Below are 19,106 nucleotides of genomic sequence, written 5' to 3'. Positions count from 1 at the left end.
TTGGTATGGTTCTCTAGATCAGTGCTTGCCAAACTCACGGCCATTGTACACCACAAAACTGTTTTCCGTTTGGACAGAAGCTTACCGTTCCATCTCCGCACCACATGACTGCCATGTAGATATGGGCATAGGGACGCTCTGGGAAGTCATGTCTGTTGCCCAGCATCCCAGAAGGCTGTGCAACAGGACAACAGGGCAGATGTCCCTGGGCCCAGATCTACATGGCAGTCATTCAGTGCAGAAGCGAATTGGTAAGCTCCACCCATGGAGCGGAGGGCTTCCCCCAAACCCCATATCCAGCCCACAGGCCAGGGTTTGGAAAGCCCTCCTCTAAGATACACTTATGGCCCAATTATTACAGTAGTACTGCATGTCATAAAATCAGTGTAGAGTGATCTCTGACACCCTGCAAGTATGTGGGAAGGCCTGCGCTGTCCCACAGGTGCAGCATCCCACCCAACAGCCGCTGGGGCAGATAAATGCGCCAGGTGGCAGGAGAAGGTGGTAGGAGGGTGTTCCAGAAGCTGGGAGGGGGTGTTTGAGGGCAGAGGGGGTGGTTCAGGCCCAGGAGGGGAAAGGAATGGCAGAACAAACCTCCACCACATCCTATTCTCTGTCCCAGGCCTGCCGGCATTACATGAGTTTACTTAGTTCTGTGCCAGCTACATAGCTGGTGCAGATCTGAGTAGCCCTATTGAGCAGGCTGGGGCACTTCATGGGCTAAGGCTGTAGTTTTTAAACTCTCTGGGAACTGAGCTTGCAAGGGAGGGGAGGGAAGCAGCGGGGGCAGGGGGAAGACAGCGATGTGATCCCCAGGATCGCATTACTAAGGGGGGTTGCAGGGACTGGGATGCACTCACCAGTCATCCTGGGATGCAGCAGTCATCCTGGGGTGCAGGGAGCCCTGTATGACCATCTGCAGGGCTCCCCAGGTTGTCAAAAGTGAAAGTGGAGCAATCGCACTCCACCTTCGCAAAACCAGAAGTGGAGCGTGATAGCTCCACTTTCACTTTTAGAAGCCTGTGGAGCCCTGCAGACGCTTGTGCAGGGCTCCCCACACCCCAGGACGGCTGCTGCAGGGACTGGTGAGTACATCCCAGTCCCTGCAGCCCCCTTAGCAACACGATCCTGGGGATCACATCGCTGCCTTCCCCCCTGCCCCCACCCCTTAAGGGGGCAGAGACCAGATCCTTCAGGCTGGGGCGCTGCAATGCCCCAGTTTGAATACCACTCGGCTAAGGGAATAAATGTTCCCTTACCCCGAGGGAACCTCTTGCCTGCTCTCATCCGCTGAATACAGCGTGGGCCCAGCGGCCCCACTGCACCCACTTGGATAGGATTAGGTTATAAATGTTTCATACATAAAATTAACCCTCAAGAGTCTAGAGCTTGAGCAAACTGGAATTCTGACAGCAAACAGCTGCTTTTTAGATGGCACAGCAAAAAATTCAAACAATTACTTTCCTGGCATCTTCTATGGTGTTAGGATAGACACAACGAATACACAGATGATGAGTTTGTGATAGGCCAAATTACACCATTCTGTGCAATTCATTATTCAGTGCAATTCATTACAGTTAACATTAAAATTTAATTCTAGTTTTCAATCATTTTGCTCCAGATCCTAAGTACCATGTTTATTTAAGCGCAGCAGGGGAACCATCAGATGTCATGACTTTAAAATTCAACTCAAAAGGTTGGCTACCACTTACTGATACGTATCCCTTCCTTTTTTAGCCCATCTCAAACTTGGTACACTTTTGGTTTGTTGAGTGCAACTATGCAGAATCATTCTCATCTGTAACTTTAAAAAATCATATATGTTCCTCCATTATACATGTGCTCCTGCCTCCATGCCTGTTCCCCCACTCTGTTTTCCTTTCTTACTACAAATTGTAAAGTCCCTCAGTGCTGGAAAAGTGGGTTAGGATTGGGCTGTTAAACATCTTTTCACACTATGAAGTCGAGATATCCTCTAACAGAACAAAATAAAGCAGCAAATACATTGCTGTAGATTTTGTAGGACTTTTAAGAGCGTAAGTACAGGATGACCACTACTGGTTTTACCAAGTACACTGACTTGCCAAATTAGAAAGGCCTGAGTTATGGACACCTGCATCGGTGCTTTCATACAGGTGTACTACGATCTTTGCAATGCTTTCCTGCAGACACTGAAGCACAGGGCCAGCAAGAGCCGGCAATATTGAGGTACATAAGTTCTGGCTTCCAACCAGACCTCTGGAACAAAATCAGTGCACATGTTGGATACTCAGTGTATCAACACTTGGTTCAAAAATGAAATGTGGAATGCATTTGTATCTCATGGCATCTATACTATGAAAAACAACAGCTTCTCTTCAGTGCTGAGGATTTGAGTGCAGCAGCTCTACCATTCTCATGACCTGCTTCTATCCTGTGTTTATCTTAATAGCAAAGAGTACTAAGGGCCCAATCTTATGGGCCTTCAGCACTGGCGCTGAGCTCCAGCACCGACCCTAGATGTCATAAACGTGCCATAAAGCATGGTTACAGCATTGTGGGAGGTCGGAGCACTAGCGCTCGGCCCAGTGCCAGCAGGACATCATCCAGAGGTGAGTGAGACCACCAGACAGCAATGTGGGCTTATGGGGTGGGGGAGGCATGCCAGGTTGGGGAGGGCAGGATGGAGAAGGAACCAGACCTAGAGGGGGATGTGACCGGCAGAAGCTTCCTCTGCCAGATCCTATCCTCCATGTTGGCTGCAAACCCAACATGGAGGTTCTCACGTTTGTGCTGACCAGAAGTGTACCCAGTGCTTCTGGCGCACAGGGCAACGCCTGACATCATGATGCCACACAGCATCATGATGTCATCCACACACTCATACTCCAACTGTTACCTGACAGGGAAGCAGTTGGAGCAAGAGCATGCACTCAGCAGCCAGCCAAGCAATTTCACCCTACTGGCTGCCAAAGGGCACATGCTCTGGCACCCTCCCTCAATGGCGCCCAGGGCATGGACTATGTTATGCCACAAGGGTGGTGCACCTCTGGCACCAGCAAAATGGCAGATGTAAGAAGCCCCACTCTGGGGCCTGGGGCTTTCCTCAGGGGAAGGGAACAAAAGTCCCTTTTCTGAGGAGACCTCCAGCAGCTTCCCAGCATCCATGGGATATGCCAGTCACCATTTTGGTGCTGCTGTTCCTCCATGCATCGAGAAAGATAGGATTGGGCTGCCAGTAAATAGCAGAAATTCATGTTTCTACGTTCATTTGTGCCAACCCAAGGCACAATAAACCAAACTGGAAACTTGTTAATTTTAGCCTCAGCAAAATAGCACAACAATATGCCCCAACATATAGCTTCTTAAAAAAAACAAACACACTTATAAGTTACTCTCAGACATATATTTATTTAGAACAGGCCTCACTGTTGCATCCAAACTGTAGAGAATCACTGTGATTAAAAATAAGAAACTAATTCATTGCCATGAAATAACACCCAAAAGATCCAAAGAGGGAAATAGATATAAAATGGGACAGCAAACTGGAGAGGCATGAATGACACATGACTATTACTTCCACAACATAGTGGCTTTCTGCAATCACCAACACAAAGATCAATGAATATTCCAACCCCAGAAGAACATAAGGAAAGTCCTGCTGGATAAGGCCAAAGGCCCATCTAATCTATCGTTCTTTTTCCACAGTAGTCCACTGGCTGCCTCTGAGAATCTCAGAAACAGAGACATACCTCTCTCCCACCATTGCTCCTCTACAACTAGTATTCAGAGGTATAAGGCCACTGAACCCAGAGGTAATGCATACTCTCCATGATGAGAAGCCATCAACAGACCTGTCCACCACAAATGTATCCAATCTCCTCTGAACGCTGTTCAAACTACTAGGTATCCTCACAACTTGTGACAATGAATTCTAGACTAACCACATGCTAGATGAAGTACCATCTCTGTAACATGGAGTTCGACATTAGTTTAGCTACCCTGAACCCAGAAAGGCTAGTGTATTTGCTAGAGTAGCCAATGCTACTTGGGCTAAAGCACACATCACGTAAACATGCACAAACAGAGCATGTGGACCATTCTAGGTGGACCATCACTGCAAGATGACTGCATCAATACACAGTGGGGAAAGCAACAATGGAAACCTATCCTAGGAAGGTTTTTAACTGCAAGAATTCTAGCAATTGTAGATTAGCTGTTGAGACACGTATGCTGCTGAGGAAAGAAGAAAATGTAGTTTCTCCTACAGACCATTTCATTGTGAACATCCTACGAAAGGAAAAATAACTGGCATTCTTTATACTGGTTTTTTTTTCTTGTGTAATGTGCATGGGAGGTTAAGATGAAAATAGACTATTCCAAGACAGAATCAGATCTTTACATGCTACTGGTTGTACAGTCCAATACAGTTTGCTTTTACTAATTTCACTAATAATTTACAGGTGTTGTAGAGGACTGGGGGGGGGGGTTACAACAACAGCCAAATCCTATGCATGTCTACTCAGAAGTAAGTCTCATTAGAGTCAATGGGGCTTACTCCCAGGAAAGTGTGGATAGGAGTCATCCGCTGTAAGTTATCTACTTGTAAACCTGAGGGCAGTATTTGTTTGTTTTTACTTGAACAGCACTGTGACACAGTCTGTCTGCAAAAGCTGGATAAAAATATAAGACAAACATATGAATCAAGCTTCATCCTAAAACTGCAGATCTAACTCTGGGTATTCAGGAACGAGGAGAGGCAGACATACAAATACATTGACAGGAAGGGCATGATATCAAGCCACACTTCAAAGATCTCCCAACACGTTTTGCTATTTGATTTTTAGATAGTGCTGACAGATTATCTGTCTTAAAACATTACATCTGTTTCACCAATTACCATATCTGGGAACATTCAGAAAGCACTAGGTGCTTTCCCAAGATAAGGAAACAGGGAGAGAACGGTCCTAGATCTAACAATAGTACTAACAAGAAGGAAGCCTACTGTATCATGGATGGAAAACTGTCAAACAAAGAAGGCTAGACAGGTGTACACTGTAGGCACAGTGAATCCAAGGCTCAAGGGTGGAAATTCTGACACATGGATGCTAAGCGACCCGATCACTCAGGCCATGATTTCCTGGGCTGTCATAAAGTCTCCTCTCCAACCACTGCTTTACAGCACTGTTTCTCAACGTTTGACCACAACTGTACCACTTCGCATGGGCCACCATAACTGGCAATGATGTCATCACCAGTTACTTCCGGATTGGGAAACCAGAAGTGAAACAAGAAACAAATATGAGGGTAGTCAGGAGGGCATTTTCAATCACATAAAAAGTGCACACTGGAGCTCTACTGCTGCTTGTAGCATTGGTGGTCTCACTCCCAAGCAGCAGAGGTCCAGGGGTCCTGGAAGCACCACCAGATAGCACCTCATGTACCATCTGTGGTACAAGTACCACAGGTTGAGCAATGCTGCTTGGTGGTGGCCACTGTTTCTTTTCAGGCCTCACATACACAATTCACACTACATGAGCACCCTTAGTAGGCATTTCCTTACTCAGACTGCAATCCCACCCACACTTTCCTGGGAGTAAGCGCCACTAACTCTAATGGGACTTACTTCTGAGCAGACAGGCCTAGGATGGGGTTCTCAAAAGCCATTACTACATCTCTTCTTCCTGCCACTCTTTGTGAATCTTCCACAACCATCTCCCATCTTTGCCCTACACAACTTTGGGAGGGGGGTGAACCACTAGCAGCCCCCCCCTTATTCCTTTAGGTGCATTTCACCTCAGACATCCCAGAACCCAACCCTATGCATATCTACTCATGCATCCTACCCACGCTTTCCTGGGAGTAAGTCCCAACGACTTACTTCTGAGTAGGCATGACTAGGATGGGGGGGGGTCCTCAGGCTACAATCCTAGGCACACTTTCCCGCGAGTAAGCCCCATTGACTCGAAAAGGGCTTACTCCTGAGTAGACAAGCATAAGATGGGGCTGTCAGGCTCCAATCCTATCCAGATTTTCCTGGGAGTAAGCCCCATTGATTCTTATGGGACTTCCTTCAGAGTAGACAGGCATAGGATGGGGCTCTGAGGCAACAATCCTCTGCACACTTCCCTGGGAGAAAGGCCCACTGACTCTAATGGGACTTCCTCGCGAGTAGACGAGCACAGGGCTGGGCTCACCCCCGCCGGAAGGCCACGCAGAGCCAGCGCTGGTTGGGGCCGCCGCCCGGCCGGAGCCCTTCCCTGCCCCGCCCCGCCCCTCCCGACCACACTCACTGGCCAGCCGGGGCCCGTCCAGCGCCCCTCCGCCGCCGGTCCCGCCGCCTGCGCCTCCTCCGAGCAGCTCGGGCGGCTTCTTAGGCCCCGCCGCCGCCCCGTGTCCCGGGTAGCCTCCGCAGGGGGCGCCGCCGCCGCCGCCGCCGTGGTGCCCCGGGGAGGCGGCCACGGCGACGGCGGGCGCGGCGGGGCCCGGAGGGAGCCCCAGCGGGAGCGCCCCGAGCGGCGGGCCGGGGCCGGGGCAGGCGCCCCCGCCGGGCTCCTCGTGCAGGAACTGGCACTCCTCCCCGTAGAAGCAGGTCTTGTCCTTGGCGTAGTAGCGACAGAACTTGGGCTTGGGCCCGCCGGGGGGGCCCTGCGCGGAGGGCGGGGGCGCGGCCACCGGGGAGCCGCAGGGGAGCCCGCCGCTGTTCATGGCCGCCTACAGCCAGGCCGCCTCGGGGCGCGCCGCCGGCCGCGGCACCATGGAGAGACTGTCGCCGCCCGCGCCTCGCTGCTCCGGAGGCCGCTGCGGGGCGGCGCGGCGCGGCCGGGCTGCTGGGCTCCCGCGCGGCCACGGAGGCTTGTTTATTCCATTTTCCTGCCCGAGCCGCCGCTCAGCGCGCCTGCGCCGGGGAGGGGCCGCTGGGTAATCCGGGCCTGGCAGCGCCGCCGCGCCCCGGCAGCGCCGCGGCCCTCGCCCCCTCCTGGGGGAGGCACGGCGCCGCGGGGGGGGGGGCCGCGTGCAGGCCGCCGCTTGTCTTGGAGTAGACCCACTGAGTTCAGCGGGCTTGCTTCCCAGTGAGCAGCTCCAAGCCTGCTTTATGGCGTCTATAAGTACACAGCACTATATGCTTCATCAGGGAGTCATCTACATTATAGTATATAAATCTATAGTATAGCTATAAATGTATGTATTTATGGTATTTGAGTAGATCTAGAGTATATATGTGGAGTATATATCTATATATTGTCTATATATGTATACTATAAAGTACCACAACAGCACTCTTTTCCTTGCCCTCCCCCACATATACTATAACAGTGAGAGCCCCAATGGGGCTTACTCCCAGGTAACTGGATAGGATTGGGCTGTGAGAGCCCAAGGCTATGCATATCTACTCAGAAGTAAGCCCGATTGTAGTCAATGGGGTTTACTCCCAGGTAACTGGATAGGATTGGGCTGTGAGAGCCCAAGGCTATGCATATCTACTCAGAAGTAAGCCCGATTGTAGTCAATGGGGCTTACTCCCAGGTAAATGTGGATAGGATTGGGCTGTGGGAGCCCAGGGCTATGCATATCTACTCAGAAGTAAGCCCCATTGTAGTCAAGTACAAGCCCAATTCTACAAGTTCTACAAATTCAATTCTACAAATTCAAGTACAAGCCCAAAAGTAAAAGCCCAATTCTTTTGTAATCCTATTATAGTCAGTGGGGCTTACTCCCAGGTAAATGTGGATAGGATTGGGCTGTGAGCTGAAATCCTATCCACACTTACCTGGAAGTAAGTTCATTGACTATAATAGGATTACAATAGAATTGGGCTTTTACTTTCTAAGAGCCCAGTCTTATGCAGGTTTACTCAGAAGTACTGAGAAGTACTCAGAAGACTAAGCAGGGTCAGGCCTGGTTAGTACTTGGATGGGAGACCACATGGGAATACTGGGTGCTGTAGGCTTATACCATAATCTTTCAAGACTGAAGGGTGCCAACCATTTCTTTCTAGATTTCATTTTTTAAAAGTCTGGTAAACCTAAGTGGGTTCTGATAAAGTGTTTTAAAAATTGGGTCCTGGTGCTAAAAGTTTGGGAACCACTGCTCTAGAGTCAGGCATTTCTGAACTGTAATGGTATCAATATAGCCTGACTGAGAGCACAATCCTATGCATGTAGGCTCAGAAGTAAGACCCATAGTGTTCAATAGAACTTACTCACAGGAAATTGCAGGCCAAATCCCCTTGCAACTGCCTGATTGTACTCACACCCAGGGTTGCGCATGGAAATCCTATTGGATGCATGTTTGTGGAATGCACAGAGGATACACATCTCTAAACTTGTTGCAGGGAGGGGGGGTTCTTTTTAATTTTTTTTACAAAACCTGCATGAGGGCTAAGTTAAGCACATTTACCTGTAAGGTGGTGTTTGCTCCTCTTACTGTGGCATATATGTGTTTGTTGTATTCCATGCACTGTATTTTGAGTCCACACCTAAAAATCTTGCCAGTAAATAATATCTTACGTGAAGCTGCCTGAGGCAGGATCCAGGAAGGTGGCTGGTAGTAATTAGTAGAATAACAGGGTGTGAACCTAGACAACTGGTGGAAAACAGGTTGTTCCTTCAGAATGAGTGCAGTAATGATTAGATTGTACTTTGGCTAGGGAAATCCAGGTTCAGATCTTCAACTATGAAGCTACATTTGGCAAGGTACCACTTCTCAGCCTCAGACTAGGCTAAAATATGACTTGCCTGGCAGATCAGCCAGTGTTTTGTGGGGGGGGGGGGGAATCAGCTTGGGGCACCTCTTCTTAGCCCTGTAGTTCTGAGAAATGCCAGCACAGTGTAAAGTCCTGATTTCATTGATAAAGAATTGGTACGTGGAATTGATAGCACATTTCTGTAGCATCTTTTATCCAAATTCTGGCAACATTAGGGGCTGTACTGATTGTCACAAAAAACTTATCATTTACATTTACAGTACCCAGCGAGTAAGGAGCATCGGTGCTGGGCCTGTGCGAGTCAGGTGCCAGGCCCAGTATTGACAGAAAGAGGATGCACTGCTGATAATGCATGTGAGGTGCATTGTAAAGAAAGCATTATATAAATGTTAAGTGTTATTAAGGCAGCCCAACCCTACCCTGTGCTGGAACAGGCAGGCTGCCTGGCCTGCACGATATCCAGCATAGGGTTGGAGCTGGTTGCGGCACAACCTGGGGCAAGAGGAATCGATTCCCTTTACCCCAGGTAACATGACAGTGGCCCAAATGAGGCTACTTGGATCTTCGCCACCAAAACAGTTGGCTCAGGTCTGAGCAGTTCAACACTAGGCTGGACCACCCAGGGGTGGGGTTAGGATCTATGTGCCAGATGTGGCCGATGTGGCCTGTGTGCCGGATCCTGGCTCCAACCCTCCTGCAGTGCCCAGTCTGCCCACATGCCTGCATGCCATTGGCCTTCCTCCTGCCCTGGAAGCCCCAGACCACCCTCCCCAGACCCCTGCACCAGCCAAGGCAGGCTGGCACAAACTTAGTGGGTGCTGAAGCACCGGAGGCCAAATTTGCCTTACAGCACTTTTGCGATACCTCTGGGCCTGCGCAAGGGACTTGCGCCAGCCCAGCCAGGCTTTAGGATTACACCCTTAATGACATAACAGATAATATAGATGTGGTTTGTTCACGTTAGCAATTTGCAATTGATTTACTGCCATAGACTTTTCATTGAATTTGCTCTTGCCCAATTACAAAGTTGGCACTGGTGGCCAGGGGGGCCTGTGATTCCCAGACAAGTAGCTTACCCCTTTGTCTTCCATTGCCACTGGTGTACAAATGAGGGGGCCGTAGACCCTGGGTGCCACCTTAAGAAAGGGATGACACCACTAGTGAATAAATTGCTAAAATAGCGATTTGTAGAAATAATACCGTCATGTTAAATACCATTCAATGCATAATTTTACAGCAGAGTGCAATGAAAGAAAAAGGTGAAATAGCTGAATTCTCAAAAGTTATGGCCAAAAAACCAGAAAACAAACATGTCTTATGTAACAAAATGTACATTTCATTAACGCAGATCAATTAGACTGAGATGCAAATCCTAACCAACTTTTCAGCACTAGCATAGCTGTGCCATTGGGATGTGTGCTGCATCCTGCAGTTGGGTGGCACTCACAGAGTCCTCCTCAAAGTAAGGGAATGTTTGTTCCCTGACCTTGGAGCTGCATTGCCCTTATGTTGGTGCTGAAAAGTGGGTTAGAATTGCACTCTGAGTGTTCAAAGAGCTAATGAGATGCTGTTACAGGGTGACCCAAAAGAAACAGAACCCACAAATCTTTGAATAAAACTGTTAATTTTAATTTTTCTTCTTTTTTATTTCAGGGTATACAAGTCGACTTTGTGCATGAAATATTGGAACAATAATCTTCCCCAATATGTCTTGGTCAACCAAGGAAAAGACATTTTGCGTGGAGGCAAAGGAATTCTAAGGAATAGCAGCATTCACTGGGTTCTGTTTTTTTGGGGTCACCCTGTATGACACAGCATGGAACCAATAAGGTGTTAGTAAGGTGACACCCTCGGGGGGGGTGACACCACTAGTGACCAAAATCATGGAAATTTATTTATTTATACACCGACTTTCTTTGGTCGTCAGATTTCTCCTCAGACTTTAATCCAAGGCGGTTTACATAGGCAGGCTGTTCTAAACCCCCGTAGGGATTTTTACAATTGAATAGTTCTAGTCTTTTATAGAACTCCTCGTTCCAGCTGGATTCCTTCCCGGTCTGGCCTCTCTCTGGCCCTTCCCCTCCCACGCTCCACTTGACGGCAACTCCTCTCTGCCACCTAAGGTCAGCTCATCAGTATATCAGCATGTCATCAGTTCTCTGGTACTTCTGGTTGTTTTGAACTGGCAGCCTCAGATCTTCAGGCATATAAGGCGGCAGCTCTACCAACTGAGCCAGACCTCCTGAAATTGTGGTTTTTTGGAATAATACCATAATGTTGTATACCATTCAATGCGTAGTTTACAGCAGAATGCAATGAAACAGACTGCATTGAAATATCTGTGTTCTGTCAAAAGCTATAACTGAAAAACTCAACTGCCTTATGCCACAAAAGTGGATTTCCTTAAAACTGACCAGTGAGTTTGAGGACTCAATCCTAACCCACTTTCCAGCGCCGACATAAGAGCAATGCAGCTCCGAGGTAAGGGAACAAACATTCCCTTACTTTGAGGAGGCCTCTGTGAGTGCCACCCAACTGCAGGATGCAGCACATGTCCCATTGGCACAGCTATGCCAGTGCTGAAAAGTAGGTTAGGATTTGGGCCCAAGTGTTATGAGAACTAACAAGGTGTTATTATGACACAGCATGGAACCAATAAGATGTTATGAGTCAGCTCCCTTTTCCATGTATCAAAGCTAATACTAGAACTCCTGTTCAGTTGAGTGAGTGTCATCAAGTTGGCCACTTTTTTTTCTGTTGGTTACTGATTGGTTGGGTAACCTGTACTGATCTATAGTAAAATTAATAAAGTTAATGGGGGGGGGGGGTGACACTATGAGTTATCAGACCTGAGTGAAAGCAACCCTAGTGATGTCATTGGGAGGAAGGTTGAGTGTTGTACACTGGTTTAGGTGTCTTTTTAAATGGATTCTAAATATTATGGTGGACTATAGTCTATCAGTGGTTATTAACCACGATAGCTACCTTGAACCTCCAGATGCAAAGGCAGTATGTCCCTGAATCAGGGACAGAGCCAGTATTTGTGTTGGGGTGTGTGTGTGTGTGTGACATGAGTACTATTTTAACTTCAGAGCCCAGATCAACCAGGCAGGTAAATCTGGGCTCCCAGTTGAACTTGGGCCTCATTGGTGAGGTTTGCTGGTGTTCGTAGACCTGGGCTCCCACCTGGACTTGGAACCCAGAGCTACCTGCTCTGGTACCTGCTGGGTACACCTGGGTTCCCATTCTGACTGCCCATTGGAGCTGCCTCCCACCCAATAGTGTAGCTAGGGGGTGCAGAGGGTAGCAGGTGCACCGGGCTACAGGGTGGGTGGGGCAACAACTTGCAGGCAACAGCACCTGTGCACAACAATTGGGCTGCTGCCGGCAGCCCTGCCAGTGCCAGGCACTCCAGAGGGAGGAGGGGCAACAGTCACAAAGAGGGGCAAAACTGCATGTTGCCCCTCCCTGCAGCCGAGATGGAAGGTAGTCTAGCTCATTGCTTCCGGCAGAGCTCAAGAACCACCGGTCTTAGCAGTTGCTGGCCCTCTCCTCCTCTCGCAGCTGAGATGCTGGCAACAGATACATACCTCCTTGGAGTCTTCCTTTCATGCACCTGCCAGCACCTGATTTCCTCCACCTGTCCTGCTCAACATGCTGCCCCCTGAAGCCCTATTTGGCTTAAATGGCAAGAGAGGCAGGTGGGGAGCAGAGCGCTTCAGTGCTTGTTTGTGTTTAGAGAGGGAGGAAGAAGTGTGTTGGGAGGGCTGTTGGATGCTGATCAGGACACTGGGTGTATGTGTTTGTGTGTGAGTGTGAGAGAGAGATGGAGCCCCCATAGGCAGGCATAGCCCCCAGGGACCCTTGTGGAGCCCAGCCTGGACTGAAGAGGGGTTCCCCTTGTGCAGCAGGACTAGTTGCTCACCACTCCCCTCCCCTCCGCTGTCTAATCTCCTCTGCTAGTCACAGTCCTCTCTCTACTTGCCTGCCTCCTTATCCTCCTTTCTCCTCCTAGCAAGGCTGCAGCAGCCCAATTGTTTCTGCAATCTAAGCCAGTAGGGTTTGCTCCTGAGTAGACATGCAGGAGATTGGGCTCTGAGGTTGCAACTATCCACACTATCCTGGGAGTAAGCCCCATTGACTATAATGGGCTTGCTTCCAAGTAGACAGGCAGAGGATTGGGCTCCAAGGCTGTAATCCTCTCCCTACTTTCCTAGGAGTAAGCCTCATTGTCTGGACTGGGTTTGCTTCCAAGTAGACAGGCAGAGGATTGGGCTGTGAAGTGGCTGACTGTGATAGGTTACCTGCACATATGCAGGAACCTGAAGAGGGTAGCAAGCAAGGCACAGCAACCTGGGAGCTAAGTTGCAGCAGGAGCATTGAGCAGCAGGTGGTTTAGCCTCATCATTTATTCACATAATTCCTCAATTCCACTTCCTAAAGGTAAGCTGCTGGCTCTTATGATTGTCTCCAGTCCCCTCCTGCACATCTCAAACTGTGTAAGGCTGCAATCCTACCTTACTTCACTTACCAGGGAGTAAGCCCCATTGAACACAGTGGGACTTACTTTTGAGTAGATATGAATAGATTGTGCTGTAAAAGTGCAATAAGTACTTTCAACAAGTGTTTGCTATTTTAAAATATTAGCTAACATTTCTCACTCACTTTAACAAATAAAAAGACCCAATGTAATTAATTAAATTTGATGTCATTGCCAGGAGGGGGGGCTACAGAATTTTTTTTGCACTGGGCAGCAACTTGGTTAGCTACGCCACTGCTCCCACCCAGACTTACAGCCCAGCTTAATTGATTTTGTCATATGGAGAGTGTCAAAAATTTATGGGCCTCGAGTGCCAAATGACCTAGCTACACCACTGCCCATTGCTAAATAAACTACAAATTAAAGTAAACCTGCAATCCTTACTTGACAGTAAGTTCCATCAAAATTTGTTTGACTTATTTCAGAGACAATTTGTTTAGGGTGGAACCACTACTGTTCCATTCTGTTGTATTTTCTTATTTAGCCATCTACCATTACAAAAGCGCAGGAAAAAAATATCAAAATACAGGATGAACCTGTTTATCTGCAGATTTGTCCTCTGGACCTATGCTGAGCCAGACTTGGCCCAACCTGAACCCTCTGAAGGCAACTGGAGCACAGTTGTTACCTGTGATGGGCTTTCTGAAGCCTACAGAGGCCATGCACATCCGCCCATGACCTCTGCAGGCTTCAGTACAGCCCTTACAGGCAAAAAACTCCCCAAAATTTCTGGTTTCCCTTGGGAAATTGACATTTTAATGCCTTCAGTACTGTCTAAGGGCCTAATCCTATCCAACTTTCCAGCCAATGCAGCTGCAATGCAGCCCTGAGGTAAGAGAACAACATTCCCTCACCTTGAGGAGGCCTCCATGACTACAGCCTGTGCATGTCCCATTGAAATGGCTGCTTAGGTGCTGGAAAGTTGGATAGAATTGGGACCAAACTGGCAACTAATCAGCACAGTTTGCTTTCAAATACTTTTAAGGCCCAAATCCTAACAAGTTTCCAGCACTGGCATAGTTGTGCCAGTGGGACATGTGCTGCATCCTGCAGTTGGGTAGCACTCATGGAGGCCTTCTCAAAGTAAGGGAATGTTTGTTCCCTTACCTCGGAGCTGTGTTGCCCTTATATTGGTGCTGAAAAGTGGGTTAGGATTGCACCCTAAGTATCTCAAAGGAAATAGTAAAAAGGGTATTGGCGGAGGCCTAAATAAGATAAAACAACAACAGTAGACCTACTCTTACTTGAGAAAAAGGCAAGGTTTCATTCTTGACCTTGTTCACTTTAACCTTTGGAAACACTCAAAAGTCTCATTTTTCTTAAGTGATTCGAAGGACAACATGACAGGGAGTCACATTGCTTCTCAGTGTTTCCAAAGTGCTGCCCCACAAACTCAATGATGGACAGGGTTAATGGTGGCCCTCCTACTAAGGCAGAAATTTTCAACTGATGTGCCACACATTGGTGTCCCACAAAAGGTCCACAGATGTGCCGCAGGAGTTTGGAGCAGAGTGGTTAAAAATAGTGAAAAACACTTTGGGGTTCTGTGGCCGTGTTTCTAGGCAACTGCTAATTGCCTGCCCTCTCCCTCTGTTGGCATCCAGTGGAGGAAGATGGACAGACAATTTGTTACTACAGACAGTTGCCCTAGAAACAGAGCTGCTGAACTCGGAAGAGTCCCCTGGAAGTGACATCACAAGAGGAGAAGACCATAGAGGTAAATGTGCCATGAGAAGAAAAATATTGAAAATCGCTTTCCTAAGGTGTGGGCCCAGTGATTTTAGCTGGTGTTTTGTCTGTATGGATAGTTTTGGCATCTAAAGTGACTTTTTTTTGCCCTTTCTGAAAGAGAGAATATATGTTTATATAATTGCTTTTTTCAGATATAAGCTGGAGGACTGGCACAACTTTTCAGCAAAGTGGAGACGCAAAGGACAACTTCTGTAATTTAATCCTCCCAGATGTGCACCACCAAGTGAAGTATCCTACTGCTGAAATTAATGCAAGAATGGATTATTTGTGGTTTAGCTAATTTTTTGTTCCTTTGGTATAATCCTTAGAGCAGCAGTTCCCAGTGGGTCGTGACTCAATTTTTGGTGGTTGGCAAAAGTGGCAGGACAGATTAGGCTATGAGTTAAACAAGCTGCTACTTGGGCTGGAGCACTGCTGCCCAGTCACCATGATGGCCACACTCTTGGCATTTATAAATCAGGCAGCGGCCTCTAAAAAGTTTGGGAACCACAGCCTTAGAGCAAAAGGAAGAGGCCCACTTATTCCTCCTGTCGCTCACAGCTATTTTTTGAAGAAGTGGTGGTTACTAGTGGGTGGCCCCTTGAGAGCACCTGCAGTGCTTCAGACAGAAGGCTTCGCTCAGGCGGGGAAGTCTTACAACACCAACTCCGAGCATGCAGCTAAGCACCTGGGCCAGCACAAGACAACTACAGCTACTTGGTAAGCATAACCACTCAGTTCAGTGGTGCCAGCATTATTGCCACAGCAAGTTCTTGCTGTCTAACTGCAACCATTCTCTTTTCTCCCTTTGTTCATCTATGTGTTTCCCCACTCCTTCCTTTCAATCCCCCATCCCCCTACATGCATCCTGTCCTTCTCCAACGTTTCCTGCCCCATGTCCCTTTATTTCTACCTTATTAGTCTCCTGCATCTTTTCTACTTCCTGTTATTCTCTCTTCCCTCTTTTCACTCTCTCATTTTGTCACAATTGGAAAGGAAAAACAATTCAGTGGATTGCCAGGATCAAGATGACTGCAGTCTGTTGTTGAGATCCAAGAGGTACATTGATGGCTTTCATTAGATTAACTCAATCTGACAGAGGGGTTATGGCAAGTATCAAAATGCACAGGAATGTTCCTCAGGTAGCAATGACAAGTAGCTCATTCTCAGGTTTGACGGGGTTGTGTTGGTAGGTTTGCAAATGGTGCACGTTAGTGAAACAGGGCAAGGATCCCTGTTTAGCAGAAGAATATCCCATCTATGGGATATTTGTAGAGAGCACTTTGGTTTGGCAAATACAGATGCTCTTTCCGTAGCCATGTTTTTCTGTATCACTGATGGATGGGTTGATTCACATTTAAAATCCCAAGTGTCTTATCTCTGACCACCACTGCTTGGGGAAAAACGTAGCTCTGACAAAACTCCATGCTGAGTTAAAATCTCACGCATTTTTCTTAAAAGAGGCAAGGCTGATGATCTCAGATCTTTTCCCCTTTCTTAGCTTTTGCTTTAACCTTGCCAAGTAGGAAAGTCATTCTCTTGGCTACTAAGTGATTGATGCCAAGCTCTTACATTTGTGCCAATGCATTTGCCTGCAGGATTGGTATAACATCTCTGCAATGCCAGCAGAGCAGCACCGTTTAAGGGCTCAACAGAATGACCAAAGTGTTGCAGATTCCTTTGTCTTTCCTCCAGCTCACACAAGGAGTGGTTTTGGTTTTCCTATGCTTTAATTCCTGCTCTGCTCTTACTGAGACAGCAATGAAAAACAAGAGTAATGCTGGGATTCATTACTGCTTGGAAGCCACATCATTTGATCTCCTAGAGCAGTGGTAGGAAACCAGCAGATATATGTGAGCTTCTAAACAAAATAACACAGGGAAGTGTGCAGGGGACTCCAGACACTGCTGCTGGTGTCTCTGCCAAAGATCTACTGTGAAGTATGAAGTAGTAGAAATCAGATTCTTCATTATTTGCATACTTTTAAAAAAGCAGATTAAAATGTTTGAACAGTGGGATTCGGTGCTAAAAAGTGCCAAGTCTAGTGTGTATTATCTGAGACACTGTGCCATACATACCATGCCAAAAAGGATTTAGCACTCACTGGAGGTGCACTCACATACACACACACACAGAGAATACACTAAAAGCCTGATCCTATGCATGTCTACTGAGAAGAAAGTCTCATGTTAGACAATGGGACTTACTCTCAGGAAAGTGTGGATAGGATGGCAGCCTAAATAGCAATATACACTAAACCTCAGCTCAGCTTTCTGGAATTTGAGTTTTTGGAGCCAGAATGCTCCAAAGACTGGGAAAGAACAAAGAGAAGCTTGCTTGTTGTTTGTGAAAACATACGGTTTGGATACTGGAGGAATATGTAAGTTGGGGTAACTCCATCTAGCATGGAGATGGATGTATAACTCGGTCCACCAAAAGGTTGCAAGTACTCAAGGAAGAACATAACCTGTGGAAGCCACTGCTTGTATAAAGGATATCTTAGGAGGAGTCAGAAATGAAAGCAAAGCTCTGCTATGAAATGCCAACACAAACATAATAGCCATAACAACCTCTGCCATTCCTGCTACCTAGCCCAGTCGCCAGCTCCTTGGGGTGTGTGAAAGGAGCACGTAATCTCTTTCCCTTCTAAGCACCTAGGAGACACTCAGGTATTTCAGCGATAGGGGCCAAGGAGATAACCAAATAAAGAGTGATGCCTGAAATGTACTGCACTCTGCACACACTGGTAATGGTAAACAACAATGGTAAAAGCAAAACATTTTTTAGCCGTTTGCTGCAACCTGCTCAGAACAGGCAGACAAGCTACCAGTAACTCCCAATCTACTGGTTGCCTACCTCTGTCCTAGAGCCTCTGCTTTCTACCTTCAATTGCAGAAGACTGGGCATGGATAATTCCCTATTGAAGAGAAATGTACTCAATATATTCTCAAAGACATTCTGCTATTACTTATTAGATTTATATCCTGTCTTTCTCCCTGAAGGGCACCCAACACTTCAGTTGCTCCATGACTGATTCCTGATACTGAAAGGAAATTCCAGGGCACAGCCCACACATACTCTCCAGCATTTCACAGAGAAAAAGATGAATGTGCTTGTAATACTCCATTCTCATACCAAACAGTATATTTCTATACCTATATTAACCTCTTCCACAATTATGCATTGCTATATTCTATTTTTGTTAACTTTGCAATAGGCTGTCTTCCACTGGTGTAGATGGCAAAATGGTGCCTGCTCTTAAAGATATATCAGAAAAATGTCTAATAGATTGGCACCCACCCATGAGTTCTTAAGGAATTCAAATTTGAAATTGTTGATCAAAATATTTTTTTTAAAAAGTCACTTATCTTCTGAATCAGCCTCCATTCCAGGGTACTGAAAAGTAGGCAATGTAATGCTGATCTCTAAGAAGGGATCCAGGAAGCATCTGAGAAATTACAGGTTGCCCAGCTTAATGTCTGTTCCAGGTAAACTGGTGGAAAAATTATGAAGCACATAGCCTCGCTGAAGCCTTATGTTTGAGTAGACGTGCATAGGATTAGGCTCTTAGTAATCATAAAATAACAGGTTCTTTTATGGATTGGTAACTGGATAAAGACCAGGAAGCAGAGAGTGGGAATAAATGGGCAGTTAAGTTTTCACAGTGGAGGAAAGATAGAAGTGGTTTCTCCCAGAGATCTGTCTTGGAACTGAGGCTGCAATCCTATACACACTTTCCTGGGGGTAAATCTAATTGAATTTAATGGGGCTTAATTCTGAGTAGACATGCATTGGATTGTGCTGTGATACTCTTTAACGTGTTAATAAATGAACTGGAGTTAGGAATAAAGAGCGTGTTAGCCAAATTTGCAGATGAAAGCCAACTATTCATGGTTGTAAAAGCCAAAGAGGATTGTGAAGGGCTTGAAAAGGACCTCAGGACAGTGTACATAGTTCCTTCCCTTGTTTTGTTCTCATAACAACCCTGTGAGGTAGATGAGGCTGAGAGACAGTGACTGGCGATTTCCTGGCAGTTGCTGATGGACTAGAAAGAGATTATGGGGTTGTAATGGATTGCTCAGTGAAAACATTGGCTCAGTATGTGTAGGAGCTATCAAGAAGGCAAATTCCATGCTAGGAGTCATTGGG

At 47.1% G+C, this 19,106-nt stretch overlaps 2 protein-coding genes across 3 annotated transcripts in view; one reads left to right on the top strand and one right to left on the bottom strand.

Annotated features, from left to right (window-relative positions):
- PAN3 (poly(A) specific ribonuclease subunit PAN3) overlaps positions 1–6,785 on the bottom strand; it is an 81,210-nt gene extending 74,425 nt beyond the window's left edge. For both annotated transcript variants that reach the window (XM_066619593.1, XM_066619594.1), the window contains exon 1: positions 6,273–6,785. In XM_066619593.1, coding sequence (XP_066475690.1) covers positions 6,273–6,687 — 415 coding nt within the window. In that variant the 5' untranslated portion in view covers positions 6,688–6,785. The remainder of the gene's footprint in view (positions 1–6,272) is intronic.
- The window catches only part of FLT3 (fms related receptor tyrosine kinase 3), an 85,438-nt gene continuing 73,017 nt past the window's right edge, over positions 6,686–19,106 (top strand). The window contains exons 1-2 of the mRNA XM_066621250.1: positions 6,686–6,900; positions 14,789–14,943. Of these exons, the coding sequence (XP_066477347.1) occupies positions 6,686–6,900; positions 14,789–14,943 (370 nt within the window). The remainder of the gene's footprint in view (positions 6,901–14,788; positions 14,944–19,106) is intronic.

Source organism: Tiliqua scincoides, chromosome 3, assembly GCF_035046505.1.
Source record: "Tiliqua scincoides isolate rTilSci1 chromosome 3, rTilSci1.hap2, whole genome shotgun sequence".
NCBI classification, from domain to species: domain Eukaryota; kingdom Metazoa; phylum Chordata; class Lepidosauria; order Squamata; family Scincidae; genus Tiliqua; species Tiliqua scincoides.
The sequence above is the reverse complement of the archived record's forward strand: the minus strand, read 5'-3'. Positions and strand labels throughout refer to the sequence as shown.